General features: G+C 38.5%; 1 protein-coding gene across 9 annotated transcripts in view; it reads right to left on the reverse strand.

Moving 5' to 3' along the window:
• Positions 1–15,381, reverse strand: part of ODAD2 (outer dynein arm docking complex subunit 2) — a 205,819-nt gene that overhangs the window by 98,816 nt on the left and 91,622 nt on the right. For 7 of the 9 annotated variants that reach the window (XM_081560887.1, XM_081560888.1, XM_081560885.1 and 4 more), the window contains one exon: positions 3,004–3,118. In XM_081560887.1, the coding sequence (XP_081417013.1) occupies positions 3,004–3,118 (115 nt within the window). Of the gene's footprint in view, positions 1–2,528; positions 2,831–3,003; positions 3,119–15,381 lie in introns of those variants that run through there. The other 2 variants (XM_081560890.1, XM_081560889.1) reach the window with 1 other exon arrangement.

Genomic DNA, 15,381 nt, shown 5'->3' on the forward strand with positions numbered 1-15,381 from the left:
GCAACTCCTATGATTCATAAGTTAATGATTCTAAAGTGACTTGCAAAAGTATCTTACGTGAAAAATGTGGAAATGCTTTCTCACCAAATAAAAGGAAATTTTTCCTAGAAAGCTGAGTCATAAACTTACCTGAAACAAGGAGATATGAGGAGGAGGGGGAAGGAAGAATGGGCCAAAATATTTGGCAGGACCTCGTCTGATTCTGTTATTTCACTGTGAGCAGGATGCCCGGCATGTTCAAAGTGTTTCCTGCCTCTGTTCTCCCACAGAACTTACTCTTATTTGAAAACAATTTAAATTCACCTCCAAACAAGAGAATATACAAAATACGACTTGAAGATTCTAAATTGAACATAGCTAAGTGGATTAACCTAGAGAAGGGAATGGCTACCCACTCCAGTATTCTTGCCTGGAGAATTCCATGGACAGAGAAACCTGGCTGGCTATAGTCCATGTGGTCTTTGGTGGGAGTGGAGGGCAGTGGAAAGCAGGAAAGGTTCAGGAGAAATGGAGCTCTCTATGGAGGCTTGGGTCTAGAATGGTCCTTTGGGCCAAGGGCTTAAACACAGACAAGATGGGTTGTTTTAAAGTTTGAATGTGGTTAAGTTTAAGTTGTTAGCAAACGAGACCGGTTGGGTATTCAGGACAGAAATCCTGGGCAAGAATAATGAATATGAAAACATTGGAAAATCTTTTAAAGACAATTACAGATAAGTATGCCGATTTAGAGTTGAAATCCATAGGAATAAAGGATGTAATTAACATGTAATAACAACATTAACAGAAATGTTATCCATACAAAATGGTACCTCACCAATGATAATATTAAATTCCTATTTTCAATGATGATTCAGAGTTAACCAGTATCTCTAACAAGCTTTTCCAGGAAAAGGAAAGACCTTTGGTATGTTTTTACCTATTACCTAACATGCTTTCCTCATCATCTGATAGTTTAGATTCAGATTGTTACTGTGACAATACCATCTTTTATTTTAATGGCTTTTATTTTATGCCATTACTTTTAAAGAAATTCTTTCTTAATAATTTGATAAAAATTGAAAGCCATATTATAATACAAATTCTTATTGAGCAAAAATTCTAATGATTTATTTGTTCATTATTATTTCTATAACTCATGTTATTCTCTTTCTTATAATCTTCTGTTTTGCTGGAAAACATTCTAAAGTAAATTTTTTTTCAGAAAAGACTCATGGAGGATACCTTTCCTGAATCCCAACAGTTCTAAAAGAACAATGTCTTTATTTCATCCTTACCCTACACGCAGGTGCTAGTTTTGCAAGATATAGAATTCCAGGATAAAAAATGTTTTCCTTTAAAGACAGAAAAAGTTTTGTTCCATTTTCTTTAGAATTCACTGTGAATGATGTTAAGTCTAATACTGGTGTGATTCTTGTTCTTATATAACTTTTTCCTTTCCTTTAATTTCTGGAAATGCCAAATTTGAATTTGTGTCTAGGTATAGATAAATTCATTTTCCCTATTTGGCACTAAATGGATCTTTCAATCTGGAGACTAGAGTCTTTCTTCAACTCTTCAGCTTACAGAAACCACCTCCCCCTTTTATAAATGACTGCTTATTCCATTTGCTTTCTTTTTGTGTGCTTGCAACTCCTATTTTCTTTTTACATTTACTTTACATTTTTAGTTGTTTACTAGACTTTATCAGATTAATTACTCAGTCATATCCCAGTACCACACATAATGTAGTATTTGTCTCTTTTATTAAATTTATTGTTTCCCAAATATATTTTTAATTTCCAAAAGCCCTTTCTTAATCTATGAATACTTTTTATTTAGCCATTTTGGGCTTAGCAGTATCCCTTGGGTCATTCTAAGGATGTTAATTTTAAAAATTTAATTTTGTCTTCTGTTCCTCTGAAGTTAGTTCTGCTTATCAGTCTTGGCTTGTCTCTACAACCAATTAGCTTTTCTTGAAGATAATTAAGATCATTAAAGATATGAAAGATTGTTTAAGGAGGATTAAGATCTTTCTTAAAGAATATCCTTAAAGAAATCCTTCAAAGATGTGTGGCAACCTTTCTTCTTTCTTGCTCCCTAAATAATATCATTTATATTTTGTATTTTAAAAAAAATTTTGGACCTTATATAGTGTAGGATTATATTGTATCTATGCTTCTGGAACGTGCTTTTATTTTGGTCAGTATGTTCATGAGATATACTGATATCGATGCAGACATTGCTTAAGTACGTTCATTTTTCATTGCGGCACTGGATGACATTATGACTGTGCTGTCATCTTGTTATCCATTTTTCTATAGGCTGACATTTGAGGTGTTTTTATTTTTCACTTTTTTGTTGTTATTAAAAAAAAAAAAACAGTCCATTAACCAGTTTGTGATAAGTCTTTTCTAAATATTAGTATATATCACAATTCACTTTTTACAAGTACTTCTAGTCACAAATATTAGGAAGATAGTTAGAGGCATGTTAAATTTATTACAGGAATTAAATGCTTTCTGTAAAAATACTCGACATAGAAAAATCTCTAGACTTTACATCTAGTCTTTATTAACAGATAAGAAAAGTGCAATTCATGACACTATGTGACTTTTTCAAGGTAACAAAGAACTTAGTGATTTTTCATGGTAGTAAATCAGGCAGTAAGTAAGACAGAAGTTATCTTGGGCTTCTGAAAGTAGCAGTAATGCAATTTTCTTTTCACCGGAGAGGTAAGAACAGTCTACTTTCCTTCCCGTTGATGTACCTGCAGTATTTGTTTCAATCCCACCAGCAGGTAGAACACAGTAAGCTCTGCCATCTTAGCCCAGTTTCATTTGACATCTAGAAACTGACCAGGAAAAGGTATTGCTCAAAAATTATTTTGGCACAAAAGTTCAGTATTCTTTTTCCCAGGTAAAAATCTGACCATAAAGAAGTGAAAAGCAGTTGGTGACCTGTGATAACATCATTCACCATGGTATTAGAGATTCTAGGATGGACTGACTTGCTGTCTCTTCTTACCTTTGCATTCTGGATGCAGGGACAGAGGGCCCAAGCTGCACTGGCCTTCACATCTGGGTGAGGATTTTTTAGCAGGGACCACAACAAACGAACTCCATCTAAGCGATCAATTATCCTATTGTGAAACAAACAATAAAAAAGCCCAGAGGTATATACTGTAATTAGTACATAAAAATAAAATTTAAATGGCCTATCCACACAATTGTAATTATTTTTTTCTCCTTTTGACATTTTGCTTAGCTATTTTTTTTTTCAAAACTTTAACAACAGCAGGGACTTGACACGCTCTTGATTTGTCAGTTCTCTGATTTCAGTTTTACACTCATGATGCAGAAAGCAAGCTCTATGATAATTATGATTCACATAAACTAAAAATCAAGCCATGTAATTTTTTAATTAGCTGTATACAGACTGTTGCCTGAATGCAAAAATACTGGTTTCTTTCATATAGTAACATCTAAATACTTTCCAAGACAAATATTTACGCCTCAGAACTGTGCAGTTACCTTTTTTATTTGGTCTATGTTTAATTGACTTACCGTACGGCATGACATATTTTAAACTCCTCCAGTCCTAATCTAGCACTAGGAATTAAAATCATTACGCCACACTGCCTCCTTTGTTGGGTAGCAATAACACGTAACTTGTTTTCCATGTGCTGGCTTCCCAGAGAGACTAACACTGCAGACTGTGTTATAATTACTTAAACACACTGTAATCAAAATATCTTCTTGACTAGCTGAAAAATGAATTATCATCAGAGTCATCTCCACACCATCTGTCTTCTGTTTATACATCAATCAGTCCAGGGAGCATAACCTCGCATTAAGGTCTGTTGAGTACTCACAGTTGAGAAGAAGGCCAAACAAAACTTAATATCCTTCACAAACATGGCTTTGTTCAGAAAGATATACTAAACTACGAGCAGATGGAAAGAGATAAAGAATATCAAAATTCCTTTGATTTTAAACCTCAAGTTAAATACATGTAGTACTTAGCCACAGATAGAATAAATACTCCTAGCTTAGTGCCATTCAAATTTTTTCTTGAAAATTGACTAAAAATACTACATTTCTTGATTATCTGAGATGAGTTTGCCAGAAAAAAAGAATGTATTATTCAAAGGGTTCCAAGTTGGATATAAGATTTCCATAACCTTGAAAAAATTGGTAGTGCAAATAGCTTATAGTAAGATATAAACTATCTCTTTAAAAGATGATCTTTAATGAGAAAAAGTGCATTGAGAAAGTATTTTAACCCCATGTTTAACTAAATAGTTTTCTAAAACTAAAGCTCTCTGTCACTATCTCGCTAAGGGAAATTAAAGTTTTTATTTCTCAATTTACAGAAAGTATAAAGAAAGATAGTGAATACACTGTACTTCACAATGAAGGATTTACTTTACCAACTTAAAAAAGCTTACTGTTTTACGCATGCCATTGAAAACATAATTAATGGAGATCCCTGGGCCTCTATGTATTTTTTTTCATGTGTGATTTCCCAAAGAACAATAGTGAATGATAATCTGTCCTACTCTCTCACCAATGTAGTCAGTACTAATGTTTTCATTAGGAATATTTAGCCATACAATGCAGGACATAGCTTCTCATTAGAGTGGAAGTCATTGGGATGGCATACATTTTCAGTTATGAAGAGGGATAATTCAACCCTGGATCCCTACCCCAGGCAAAATTTCATAATTAACAATAAAAATTCACTGTTCATTCTAAAACCAGATATACTGTCCTTGACTGTCACCCCAAACCCTAGACAATTCCTCAGCTGCTTAGTTACAATGGATGAGGACTGTGACCTCATTACAGATGACTTAAAAGACAGCATGATACAGAGTAATTACCTGAGATGAAGAAAACATTAAAAAAAAAAATTGCAAACAGAGGAACTAACCAAGTAAAGGGCAGCAAACGTCAGAGTTTAATCTTGTTCCTCCATCTCCCTCATCCTCTGCATTGAGTCATACTGTGGATTTACTTCACAGTAAGTCAAGTATCTCCCCTACTTCTCTCTCCCTGCCAGCACCCTAACTGTAGTCTCTATTACCTCATATGGGGATAGCTTCAGCAGTAACTTGGTTTTATGTCTTCACTTTCTCTCAATTCCAATCCATCCTATAGATCCCAGTGAAATTAATCCTGCTGAAAGAGTATTTTAGAGCTTCTGCACTATCTCCTTGCAAGCAAGGCCCCAGGGATATTCATTCTGTCCATCACACCAGCCAACACATTCAATTAACGCTTGGTGAACAGTTCACAACTGAGAGATCACTCCCAGGGGACAGTCTCGGATGGCTTCCCACTGCCTGCATGGTATTCACACCCCAGTCTTGAACTCAGTATTTAACATTTCCAATGAGCTGGTTTATTCCTCCCAATTCCCTATATTCAGGTGTTTGCTCATAAAACTCTGTGGCCACCTACTAAACACTAAGTGCTGAGCATATAGAAGTAACAGATACACTCAATTCTGGTTGCTCAGGATAGTTACATTGTAGAAAGCCACAGCAAGCAGTGAATTTATAAATACCAAATCATTGCTCTCTGGGGAATAGGAAGTTTTGTTCCTAAGACCCTCTGGTGAGAATATTTTCATTAACTGATCAACATATAATCTTGTTTTATGTGTGTTTCTGTTTAAAGACACTTTCCTTAATAATACATTGTTGATTCATTAACACTGAACCCACGAGCAATCCAGCACACACATTTTTCTCTGTAAGGCACATGGCACAGTCTTCTTGTACTTTGGCATTAGGCTTAGGGGTCATTTCAAACAGGAAGATCACCAGCTCAAAGCACAAAAATGCAAAACATGTGGCACTAAATACTATGAGGATGACACATTTACAAAAGGAGAGCGGAAACAAGAAGGCAGAGTATGGCTTTGTTCAACTCCAGCTGGAAACACGTGCACAGAATAACTGCAAAAGTGCTATAAGGATTAATTAGGGGGATCACAAATATATTTCAGCAAGATGTGGATACACGAATAAAGGCTTTGCAAATAATAGGGATTTTCACTGTCCTTCAGGAAACTGCAGTCTAGTGAAGGTGATAAAGAGACCATTACAATCTATTCTGGTAAATGCTATAGGACAGTGGTCCCCAACCTTTTGGCACCAGGGACTGGTTTCGTGGAAGACAATTTTCCCATGGACCAGGGGTTGAGGGGATGGTTTCAGGGTAATTCAAGCACATTACATTTATTGTGCACTTTATTTCTGTTACTATTATATCAGCTCCAACTCAGATCACCAGGCATTAGATTCCAGAGACTGGGGACCCCTGCTAAGAGATGTGGGCGTGAGGTTCCACGTGAACACAGAGAGAAGACACTGGTTAACTCACAAGTCACAGAAATTCTCCCAGCCCTAAACCTTTGCCCACACCACCTCCATCTTTTGCTGGGACAATGCATATTTCAAGGTCTGCAATAAAACCTCTCCTCAAATCCTCTGGCTTCTTCCTCCTCTGAGAGCCTTTTGAGTTTTGCTGCCCTCGTTTCTGGCTCTCATCATATACTGCTTTGCAGTGTGGTCATGTGTGTGTGCATCTTATCTCCCCAAGTGCCGTGTAATCTCCTTGACAGCAGGAATCTGCTACCGCCCACCATGCTTAGCGCACGTTCCTGAGCCAGTGAATATTGGTTAAATGGACCTGAAACAGAAGTCCTTGCCTACTCCTTTTTTTGCTGAATCAAAAATCTCTCCTGACACAAATACACTCATTTTTAACCTCATACTTGAAAAGCACATGTTCAAATTCAAAATCTAACCAGTAAACTTTTATTTGGAGTTCCTTCTAGGTTGAAAGTACATTTTCATAGATCTTCTTTACAACTTTACTGCTTTTTGAATATACAATGACGGGCTTACAGGTGGTATTCATTACATCACTGTCCATTTTCAACGGGTCTTTCTCCTTTTGTATAGTTCTTTAATTTTACTAGCATCTTGCTCTGATTTAATTTCCAGCAGTATGTTAACTCTTCCTGTTTTTATTATCAGTAAAATTTTACATTAATACTTTGATATTATAAAAACAAAACTGAATTACATGTTTCCAAAATCTTCATCTTTATCATAGAAATCAAACTGTGGGCTGACAAAATAACAGTTCTTGAAAGATGAATACATGTTCATACTCTGGCTCTTTATAATAAAAAAAAAAACAACAAGAAAAGACACAGCAGCTTGTTATGAGTCTCAGTTTCTTTTGTTATGTTAACTCTTGTCAGGATTGTTAAGAAGTCTGGCTGGCTTGCCTGCCCACCAAGGCCACATATATGAACAAATGTGGACAGTTTGCACCCACATGGCCAGTATGGCTGAAGTTGCAGAATTTCTGTTTGGCAATGCCAGTATATCTATTTTGAAACCATAATTTGGCATCGTTGTCTAAAAATGTCATAACATTTGCAAATTGTGCTGATAAATACCATTGTCAGACAATGGCTCAACCTAAATGCAGTTAGCCTGAAAGGACATGATGTTCTTAAGCCACATTATAAATTGCAACTGAAATCTATACGTTTTAAAATCACGTTGGCAATTCTGCAAAAATGGAAACATAAATGCAGGTCAGAATTAATGATTGTGACAAAAACTATGATTAGAAAAAAATTTAACATTTTTATAAAAATTCTCAAAGTTTTAATGTTTCTGTCTCTATGTATTCTTTTAAAGAGACTATAGGAGACCATATAGGCAGCTGCGTGGTGCTGGAGCAGCGGCTGTGTGGCACTGGAGCGGCTGTGAGGAGATACCCCACATCCAAGAGCAAAGGAGAAGCCCCAGCAAGATGGAAGGAGGGGTGAAATCACCTTTAAAATCAAACCCCATACCCGCCAGAGATGCTCAGAGGGCTCAAAAATACCTTGTCCACACCAGGACCCAAGACCCCACAGAGACTGAGACAGAACTGTGTTTGGTTGTCTTCTGTGGAGGTATGGGTCAGCAGTGGATTGCTAGGGGCAGGGGCTCTGGGTGCAGTAGACCTGGGTATGGCATAAGCCCTCTTGGAGGAGGTTGCCATTAACCCACCATAGAGCTGCCAGAACTTACACAGGGCTGGGGAAACAGACTCTGGGAGGGCACAAACAGAACCTTGTGTGCACCAGGACCCAGGAGATAGGAGTCGTGACCCCACATGAGACTGACCCAGACTTTCCCACGAGTGTCCAGGAGTCTCTGGCGGAGGCATGGGTGGGCAGTGGCCTGCTGCAAGGTTGGGGGCATTCAGTGTGGAAGTGCATACATGGGACCTTTTGAAGGAGGTCACCATTATCTTCATTACCTCCACCATAGTTTTGTCCTCAGGTCAAACAACAGGGAGGGAACACAGCCCCATCCATCAACAGAAAATTGGATTAAAGATTTACTCAGCATGGCAGTTGCCCATTTGAATAAGACCCAGTTTCCCCCTCAGTCAGTCTCTCCCATCGGGAAGCTTCCATAAGCCTCTTATCCTTCTCCATCAGAGGGGAGACATACTGAAAACCACAATCACAGAAAACTAACCAAACTGATCACATGGACCACAGCCTTGTCTAATTCAGTGAAACTATGACCACGCTGTGTAGGGCCACCCAAGACAGACGGGTCATGGTGGAGAGTTCTGACAAAACGTGGTCCACTGGAGAAGGGAATGGCAAACCACTTCAGTATTCTTGCCTTGAGAACCACATGAACAGTATGAAAATGCAAAAAGATAGTACACTGAAAGATGAACTCCCCAGGTTGGTAGGTGCCCAATATGCTATGGGAGATCAGTGGAGAAATAACTCCAGAAAGGATGAAGATACGGAGCCAAAGCAAAAACAACACCCAGTTGTGGATGTGACTGGTGATGGAAGTAAAGTCCGATACTGTAAACAGCAATATTGCATAGGAACCTGGAATGTTAGGTCCATGAATCAAGGCAAATTGGAAGTGGTCAAACAGGAGATGGCAAGAGTGAACATCGACATTTTAGGAATCAGTGAACTAAAATGGAATGGAATGGGTGAATTTCACTCAGATGACCATTATATCTACTACTATAGGAAACAATCCCTTAGAAGAAATGGAGTAGCCATCATAGTCAATAAGAGTCCGAAATGCAGTACTTGGATGCAATCTCAAAAATGACAGAAAGATCTCTGTTCGTTTCCAAGGCAAACCATTCAATATCACAGTAATCCAAGTCTATGCCCCAACCAATAACGCTGAAGAAGCTGAAGTTGAATGGTTCTATGAAGACCTACAAGACCTTCTAGAACTGACACCCAAAAAGGATGTCCTTTTCATTAAAGGGGACTGGAATGCAGAAGTAGGAAGTCAAGTAATACCTGGAGTAATGGGCGAATTTGGCCTTGGAATACAGAATGAAGCAGGGCAAAGGCTAACAAAGTTTTGCCAAGAGAATGCACTGGTCGTAGCAAACACCTTCTTCTAACAACATAAGAGAAGCCTCTACACATGGACATCACCAGATGGTCAACACCGAAATCAGATTGATTATATTCTTTGCAGCCAAAGATGGAGAAGCTCTATACAGTCAGCAAAAACAAGACCAGGAGCAGACTGTGGCTCAGATCATGAACTCCTTATTGCCAAATTCAGACTTAAATTGAAGAAAGTAGGGAAAACCACTAGACCATTCAGATATGACGTAAATCAAATCCCTTATGACTATACAGTGGAAGTGACAAACAGATTCAAGGTATTAGATCTAATAGACAGAGTGCCTGAAGAACTATGGATAGAGGTTCGTGACATTGTACAGGAGGCAGGGATCAAGACCATCCCCAAGAAAAAGAAATGCAAAAAGGCAAAATGGTTGTCTGAGGAGGCCTTACAAACAGCTATGAAAAGAAGAGAAGTGAAAGACAAAGGAGAAAAGGAAAGATATACCCATTTGAATGCAGAGTTCCAAAGAATAGCAAGGAGAGATAAGAAAGCCTTCCTCAGTGATCAGTGCAAAGAAATAGAGAAAAACAATAGAATGGGAAAGACTAGAGATCTCTTCAAGAAAATTAGAGATACCAAGGGAACATTTCATGCAAAGATGGGCACAATAAAGGACAGAAATGGTATGGACCTAACAGAAGCAGAAGATATTAAGAAGAGGTGGCGGGAATACACGATGAACTATACAAAAAAGATCTTCATGACTCAGATAATCACGATGGTGTGATCACTCACCTAGAGCCAGACATCCTGGAATGTGAAGTCAAGTGGGCCTTAGGAAACATCACTATGAACAAAGCTAGTGGAGGTGATGGAATTCCAGTTGAGCTCTTTCAAATCCTAAAAGATGATGCTGTGAAAGTGCTGCACTCAATATGCCAGCAAATTTGGAAAACTCAGCAGTGGCCACAGGACTGGAAAAGGTCAGTTTTCATTCCAATCCCAAAGAAAGGCAATGCCAAAGAATGTTCAAACTACCACACAATTGCACTCATCTCACACACTAGTAAAGTAATGCTCAAAATTCTCCAAGCCAGGATTCAACAGTATATGAACCATGAACTTCCAGATGTTCAAGCTGGATTTAGAAAAGGCAGAGGAACCAAAGTCAAATTGCCAACATCTGCTGGATCATCGAAAAAGCAAGGAAGTTCCAGAAAAACATCTATTTCTGCTTTATTGACTATGCCAAAGCCTTTGATTGTGTGGATCACAATAAACTGTGGAAAATTCTTCAAAATATGGGAATATCAGACCACCTGACCTGCCTCCTGAGAAATCTGTATGCAGGTCAAGAAGCAACAGTTAGAACTGGACATGGAACAACAGACTGGTTCCAAATCGGGAAAGGAGTATGTCAAGGCTGTATACTGTCACCCTGCTTATTTAACTTATATGCAGAATACGTCACGAGAAATGCTGGGATGGATGAAGGACAAGCTGGAATCAACATTGCTGGGAGAAATATCAGTAACCTCAGATATGCAGATGACACCACCCTTATGGCAGAAAGTGAAGAAGAACTAAAGAGCCTCTTGATGAAAGTGAAATAGTAGAGTGAAAAAGTTGGCTTAAAACTCAGCATTCAGAAAACTAAGATCATGGCATCTGGTCCCATCACTTCATGGGAAACAGATGGGGAAACAATGGAAACAGTTACAGACTTTATTTTGGGGGACTCCAAAATCACTGCAGATGGTGATTGCAGCCATGAAATTAAGATGCTTCCTCCTTGGAAAAAAAGTTATGACCAATCTAGACAGCTTATTAAAAGGCAGAGGCATTACTTTGCCAACAAAGGTCTGTCTAGTCAAGGCTATGGTTTTTCCAGTAGTCATGTATGGATGGGAGAGTTGGACTATAAAGAAAGCTGATCACCGAAGAATTGATGCTTTTGAACTGTGGTGTTGAAGAAGACTCTTGAGAGTCCCTCGGACTGCAAGAAGATCCAACCAGTCCATCCTAAAGGAAATCAGTCCTGAACATTCATTGGAAGGACTGATGCTGAAGCTGAAACTCCAATACTTTGGCCACCTGATGCAAAGAACTGACTGATTTGAAATGACCCTGATGCTGGGAAAGATTGAAGGCAGGAGGAGAAGGGGATGACAGAGGATGAGATGGTTGGATGGCATCACCGACTCAACGGACATGAGTTTGAGTAAGCTCCGGGAGTTGGCGATGGACAGGGAGGCCTGGCGTGCTGCAGTCCATGGAGTCACAAAGAATTGGACACGACTGAGCGACTGAACTGAACTGATAAGAGACCAAGTACCTAGGTAGTCCTCGTTATGGAGAAGAACTCATTCTCAATAAGCGTTAAGTGGAAGTTAGTCATCATTACAGTCATCAGATACTAGTGCTGTCATAGTGAACCTTTAAGCGAGTGCTTTCATTAAAAAACCAAAATAAAAAACAGGTAAAGTGGCTTAACTAATGCTGTATAATGTATTTATTGTATAAGCAAGTAAAACAATTTATCTTTTCTTACTTTCATGAAAAAAAGGCAATGGTTTAGATGAGTGCATTAAAGACAGGTGAGGGAAGGTTCACTCAAAGCAGAAATAAAATGAACCAATGCAAATGTTCATATGCGTAGTCACATCCATACAACCACCCTTCTGGATATAAAAGAATAATTTTGTAACAGTGGCCTGATGAAACTATAAACATCCCTAAACATTTGGAGTAGTAAAATAAATTCTTTCTCAAAGTAGTTAAGACATTGTAAATCATTACTGGATACATTTACATCTGTACTTGAGGGGTTTTATGATTATGACTTATATGACTGTGATCATATGATTATGATATGTATTATCACTGGGGCTTTCCTGGTGGCTCAGATGGTAAAGAGTCTGCCTGCAATGCAGGAGACCTGGGTTCAATCCCTGGGTCAGGAAGATCTCCTGGAGAAGGGAATGCTGCTGCTGTTGCTAAGTTGCTTCAGTCATGTCCAACTCTGCGACCCCACAGATGGCAGCCCATCAGGCTCCGCCGTCCCTGGGATTCTCCAGGCAAGAACACTGGAGTGGGTTGCCATTTCCTTCTCCAATGCGTGAAAGTGAAAAGTGAAAGTAAAGTCACTCAATCGTGTCCAACTCTTCTCGACCCCATGGACTGCAGCCTACCAGGCTCCTCTGTCCATGGGATTTTCCAGGCAAGAGTACTGGAGTGGGTTGCCGCTGCCTTCTCCGGGAGAAGGGAATAGCTACCCACTATTCTTGCCTGGAGAATTCCATGGACAGAGGAGTCTGGCGGGCTACCATCCATGGGGTCACAAAGAGTCAGACATAACTGAGTGACTAACACTTTCACTTTTTCTTTTTTCATGATTATAAGTAAAGTGGATACTCTTCAAAAATAACAAAATAGACAAAGGAATAAATTTAAGAGTAATCAACACGTAAGTGTGTATCCTGTTTATTGAAAGAGCATAAGAACTGTGGTGTTTAAGAAGACTCTTGAGAGTCCCTTGGACTGCAAGGAGATCCAATCAGTTAATCCTAAAGGAAATCAGTCCTGAATATTCATTGGAAGGACTGATGCTGAAGCTGAAACTCCAATACTTTGGCCACCTGATGCAAAGAACTGACTGGAAAAGACCCTGAGGCTGGGAAAGATTGAAGGCAGGAGGTGAAGGGGAAGACAGAGGATGAGATGGTTGGATGGCATCACCGACTTGATGGACATGAGTTTTAGTAAGCTCCGAGAGTTGGTGATGGACAGTGAAGCCTGGCGTGCTGCAGTCCATGGGTTCACAAAGAGTCGGACACAACTGAGTGACTGAACTGAACTGAACTGCAACTAGATAATTATAAATCATGTATTCAAATACCAGGACTACTACCTAGAATCACGATATTGGGCAAATATTTAATCTCCTGAAGCTTGAATTTCCACGTCTATTAAAATCAGGTCATATTACCTTACTAATGAGATAGCCAATATAATTACAAATAGATATGCAATTAACATTAGTTTCATTCCCAAGGTTGATAAACATGCAGATAAACTTACATTGATCTCTGGTTCTATCTATATCTAGTAATTAGGCTAAGTCAAAATTTAAAGTGGATATTTATTCAGAGTATACTATAAACTTACTAATATACACTAGAAATATAAAGTATTGAACCAAAAAATTCTGATTTTATTCAGGCATACAGCCTCACCTGGGTATATGAGCACCACGTTATCAGTAGAGATAGAAAAGATAATATAGTTGATTTGGATTTGAATTCAGTTAAATCAATTTGCATTGACATTCTATGTGATCAGTGAAATAAATGGTTCTACTTTAGACAACAAAGATTTATCGTACACTATTGATTAGAATATTGCAAGAATTCTACATTTTAGTGGTGAATTTCAATCCCTATCTCAGCTTCATCAGGAATGTCAGAATGATATGCATATAGACTAAGAAATGGAAGAGGCACGTGCAGGCTAGGAAGGTCAGCGGACAGGGAAGGAGGCGACGTGGGCAGAACCAGAGGGATAAACACTGAGAACTGGAATCACTAGGTAAGGATTTTATATGTTTTTAAACTTAAATATATGTCAACAGACTATCTTCCATAAAAGTTATGTTAATTTGATTCCCATAAACAGATCATGAGAATACTAGTCACCATCAGCTATCTTATATTTTACTATTCTATTAAGTGCAAAAAATTTTTGGTCTTATTTTTTTCCTCCTTTCTCAATATGAAAAATTTCAAACATGCTTAAGAGTTTTCTTAAAAACAGTAAAATAAGCACCAATAGACACCACCTTCAAAATTTGATCTACTTGTGTCATCTATCAGTACGAGTATTCATTCTTTTTTTTTTTATTAATAAATGTATTTATTTTAGTTGGGGGCTAATTACTTTACAATATTGTAATAGTTTTTGCCATACATTGACATGAATCAGCCATGAGTTTACATGTGTTCCCCTTCCTGGACCCCCACCCACCTCCCTTCCCATCCCATCCCTCTGGGTCATCCCATTGCCCCGGCCCTGAGCCTTTGTCTCATGCATCGAACATGGAATGGTGTTCTGTTTCACATATGATAATATACATGTTTCAATGCTATTCTCCCAGAACATCCCACCCTCACCTTCTCCCTCAGAGTCCATAAAATTGTTCTATGCATCTGTGTCTCTTATTCTGTCTCGCATATAGGGTTATCGTTACCATCTTTCAAATTCCATATATATGCATTAGTATACTGTATTGTTTTTCTTTCTGGCTTACTTCACTCTGTATAATGGGCTCCAGTTTCATCCATCTCAGTAGAACCGATTCAAATGTATTTTTTTTTAATGGCTGAGTAATATTCCATTGTGTGTATGTACCACAGCTTCCTTATCCATTCGTCTGCTGATGGACATCTAGGTTGCTTCCATGTCCTGGCTATTGTAAACAGTGCTGCGATGAACATTGGGGTACACGCGTCTCTTTCAATTCTGGTTTCTTCGGTGTGTATGCCCAGCAGTGGGATTGCTGGATCATATGGCAGTTCTATTCCCAGTTTTTTAAGGAATCTCCACACTGTTCTCCATAGTGGCTATACTAGTTTGCATTCCCACCAACAATGTAAGAGGGTTCCTTTTTCTCCACATCCTCTCCAGCATTTATTGCTTGTAGACTTTTGGATAGCAGCCATTCTGACTGGTGTGAAATGATACCTCATTGTGGTTTTGATTTGCATTTCTCTAATAATGAGTGATGTTGAGCATCTTTTCATGTGTTTGTTAGCCATCTGTATGTCTTCTTTGGAGAAATGTCTGTTTAGTTCTTTGGCCCATTTTTTGATTGGGTCGTTTATTTTTCTGGAATTCAGCTGCAGAAGTTGCTTGTATATTTTTGAGATTAATTGTTTGTCTGTTGCTTCGTTTGCTATTATTTTCTCCCATTCTGA

The sequence above is a fragment of the Giraffa tippelskirchi genome, chromosome 13 (genome assembly GCF_054371585.1).
Source record: "Giraffa tippelskirchi isolate mGirTip1 chromosome 13, T2T-mGirTip1v1.2.pri, whole genome shotgun sequence".
Taxonomy (NCBI): Eukaryota; Metazoa; Chordata; class Mammalia; order Artiodactyla; family Giraffidae; genus Giraffa; species Giraffa tippelskirchi.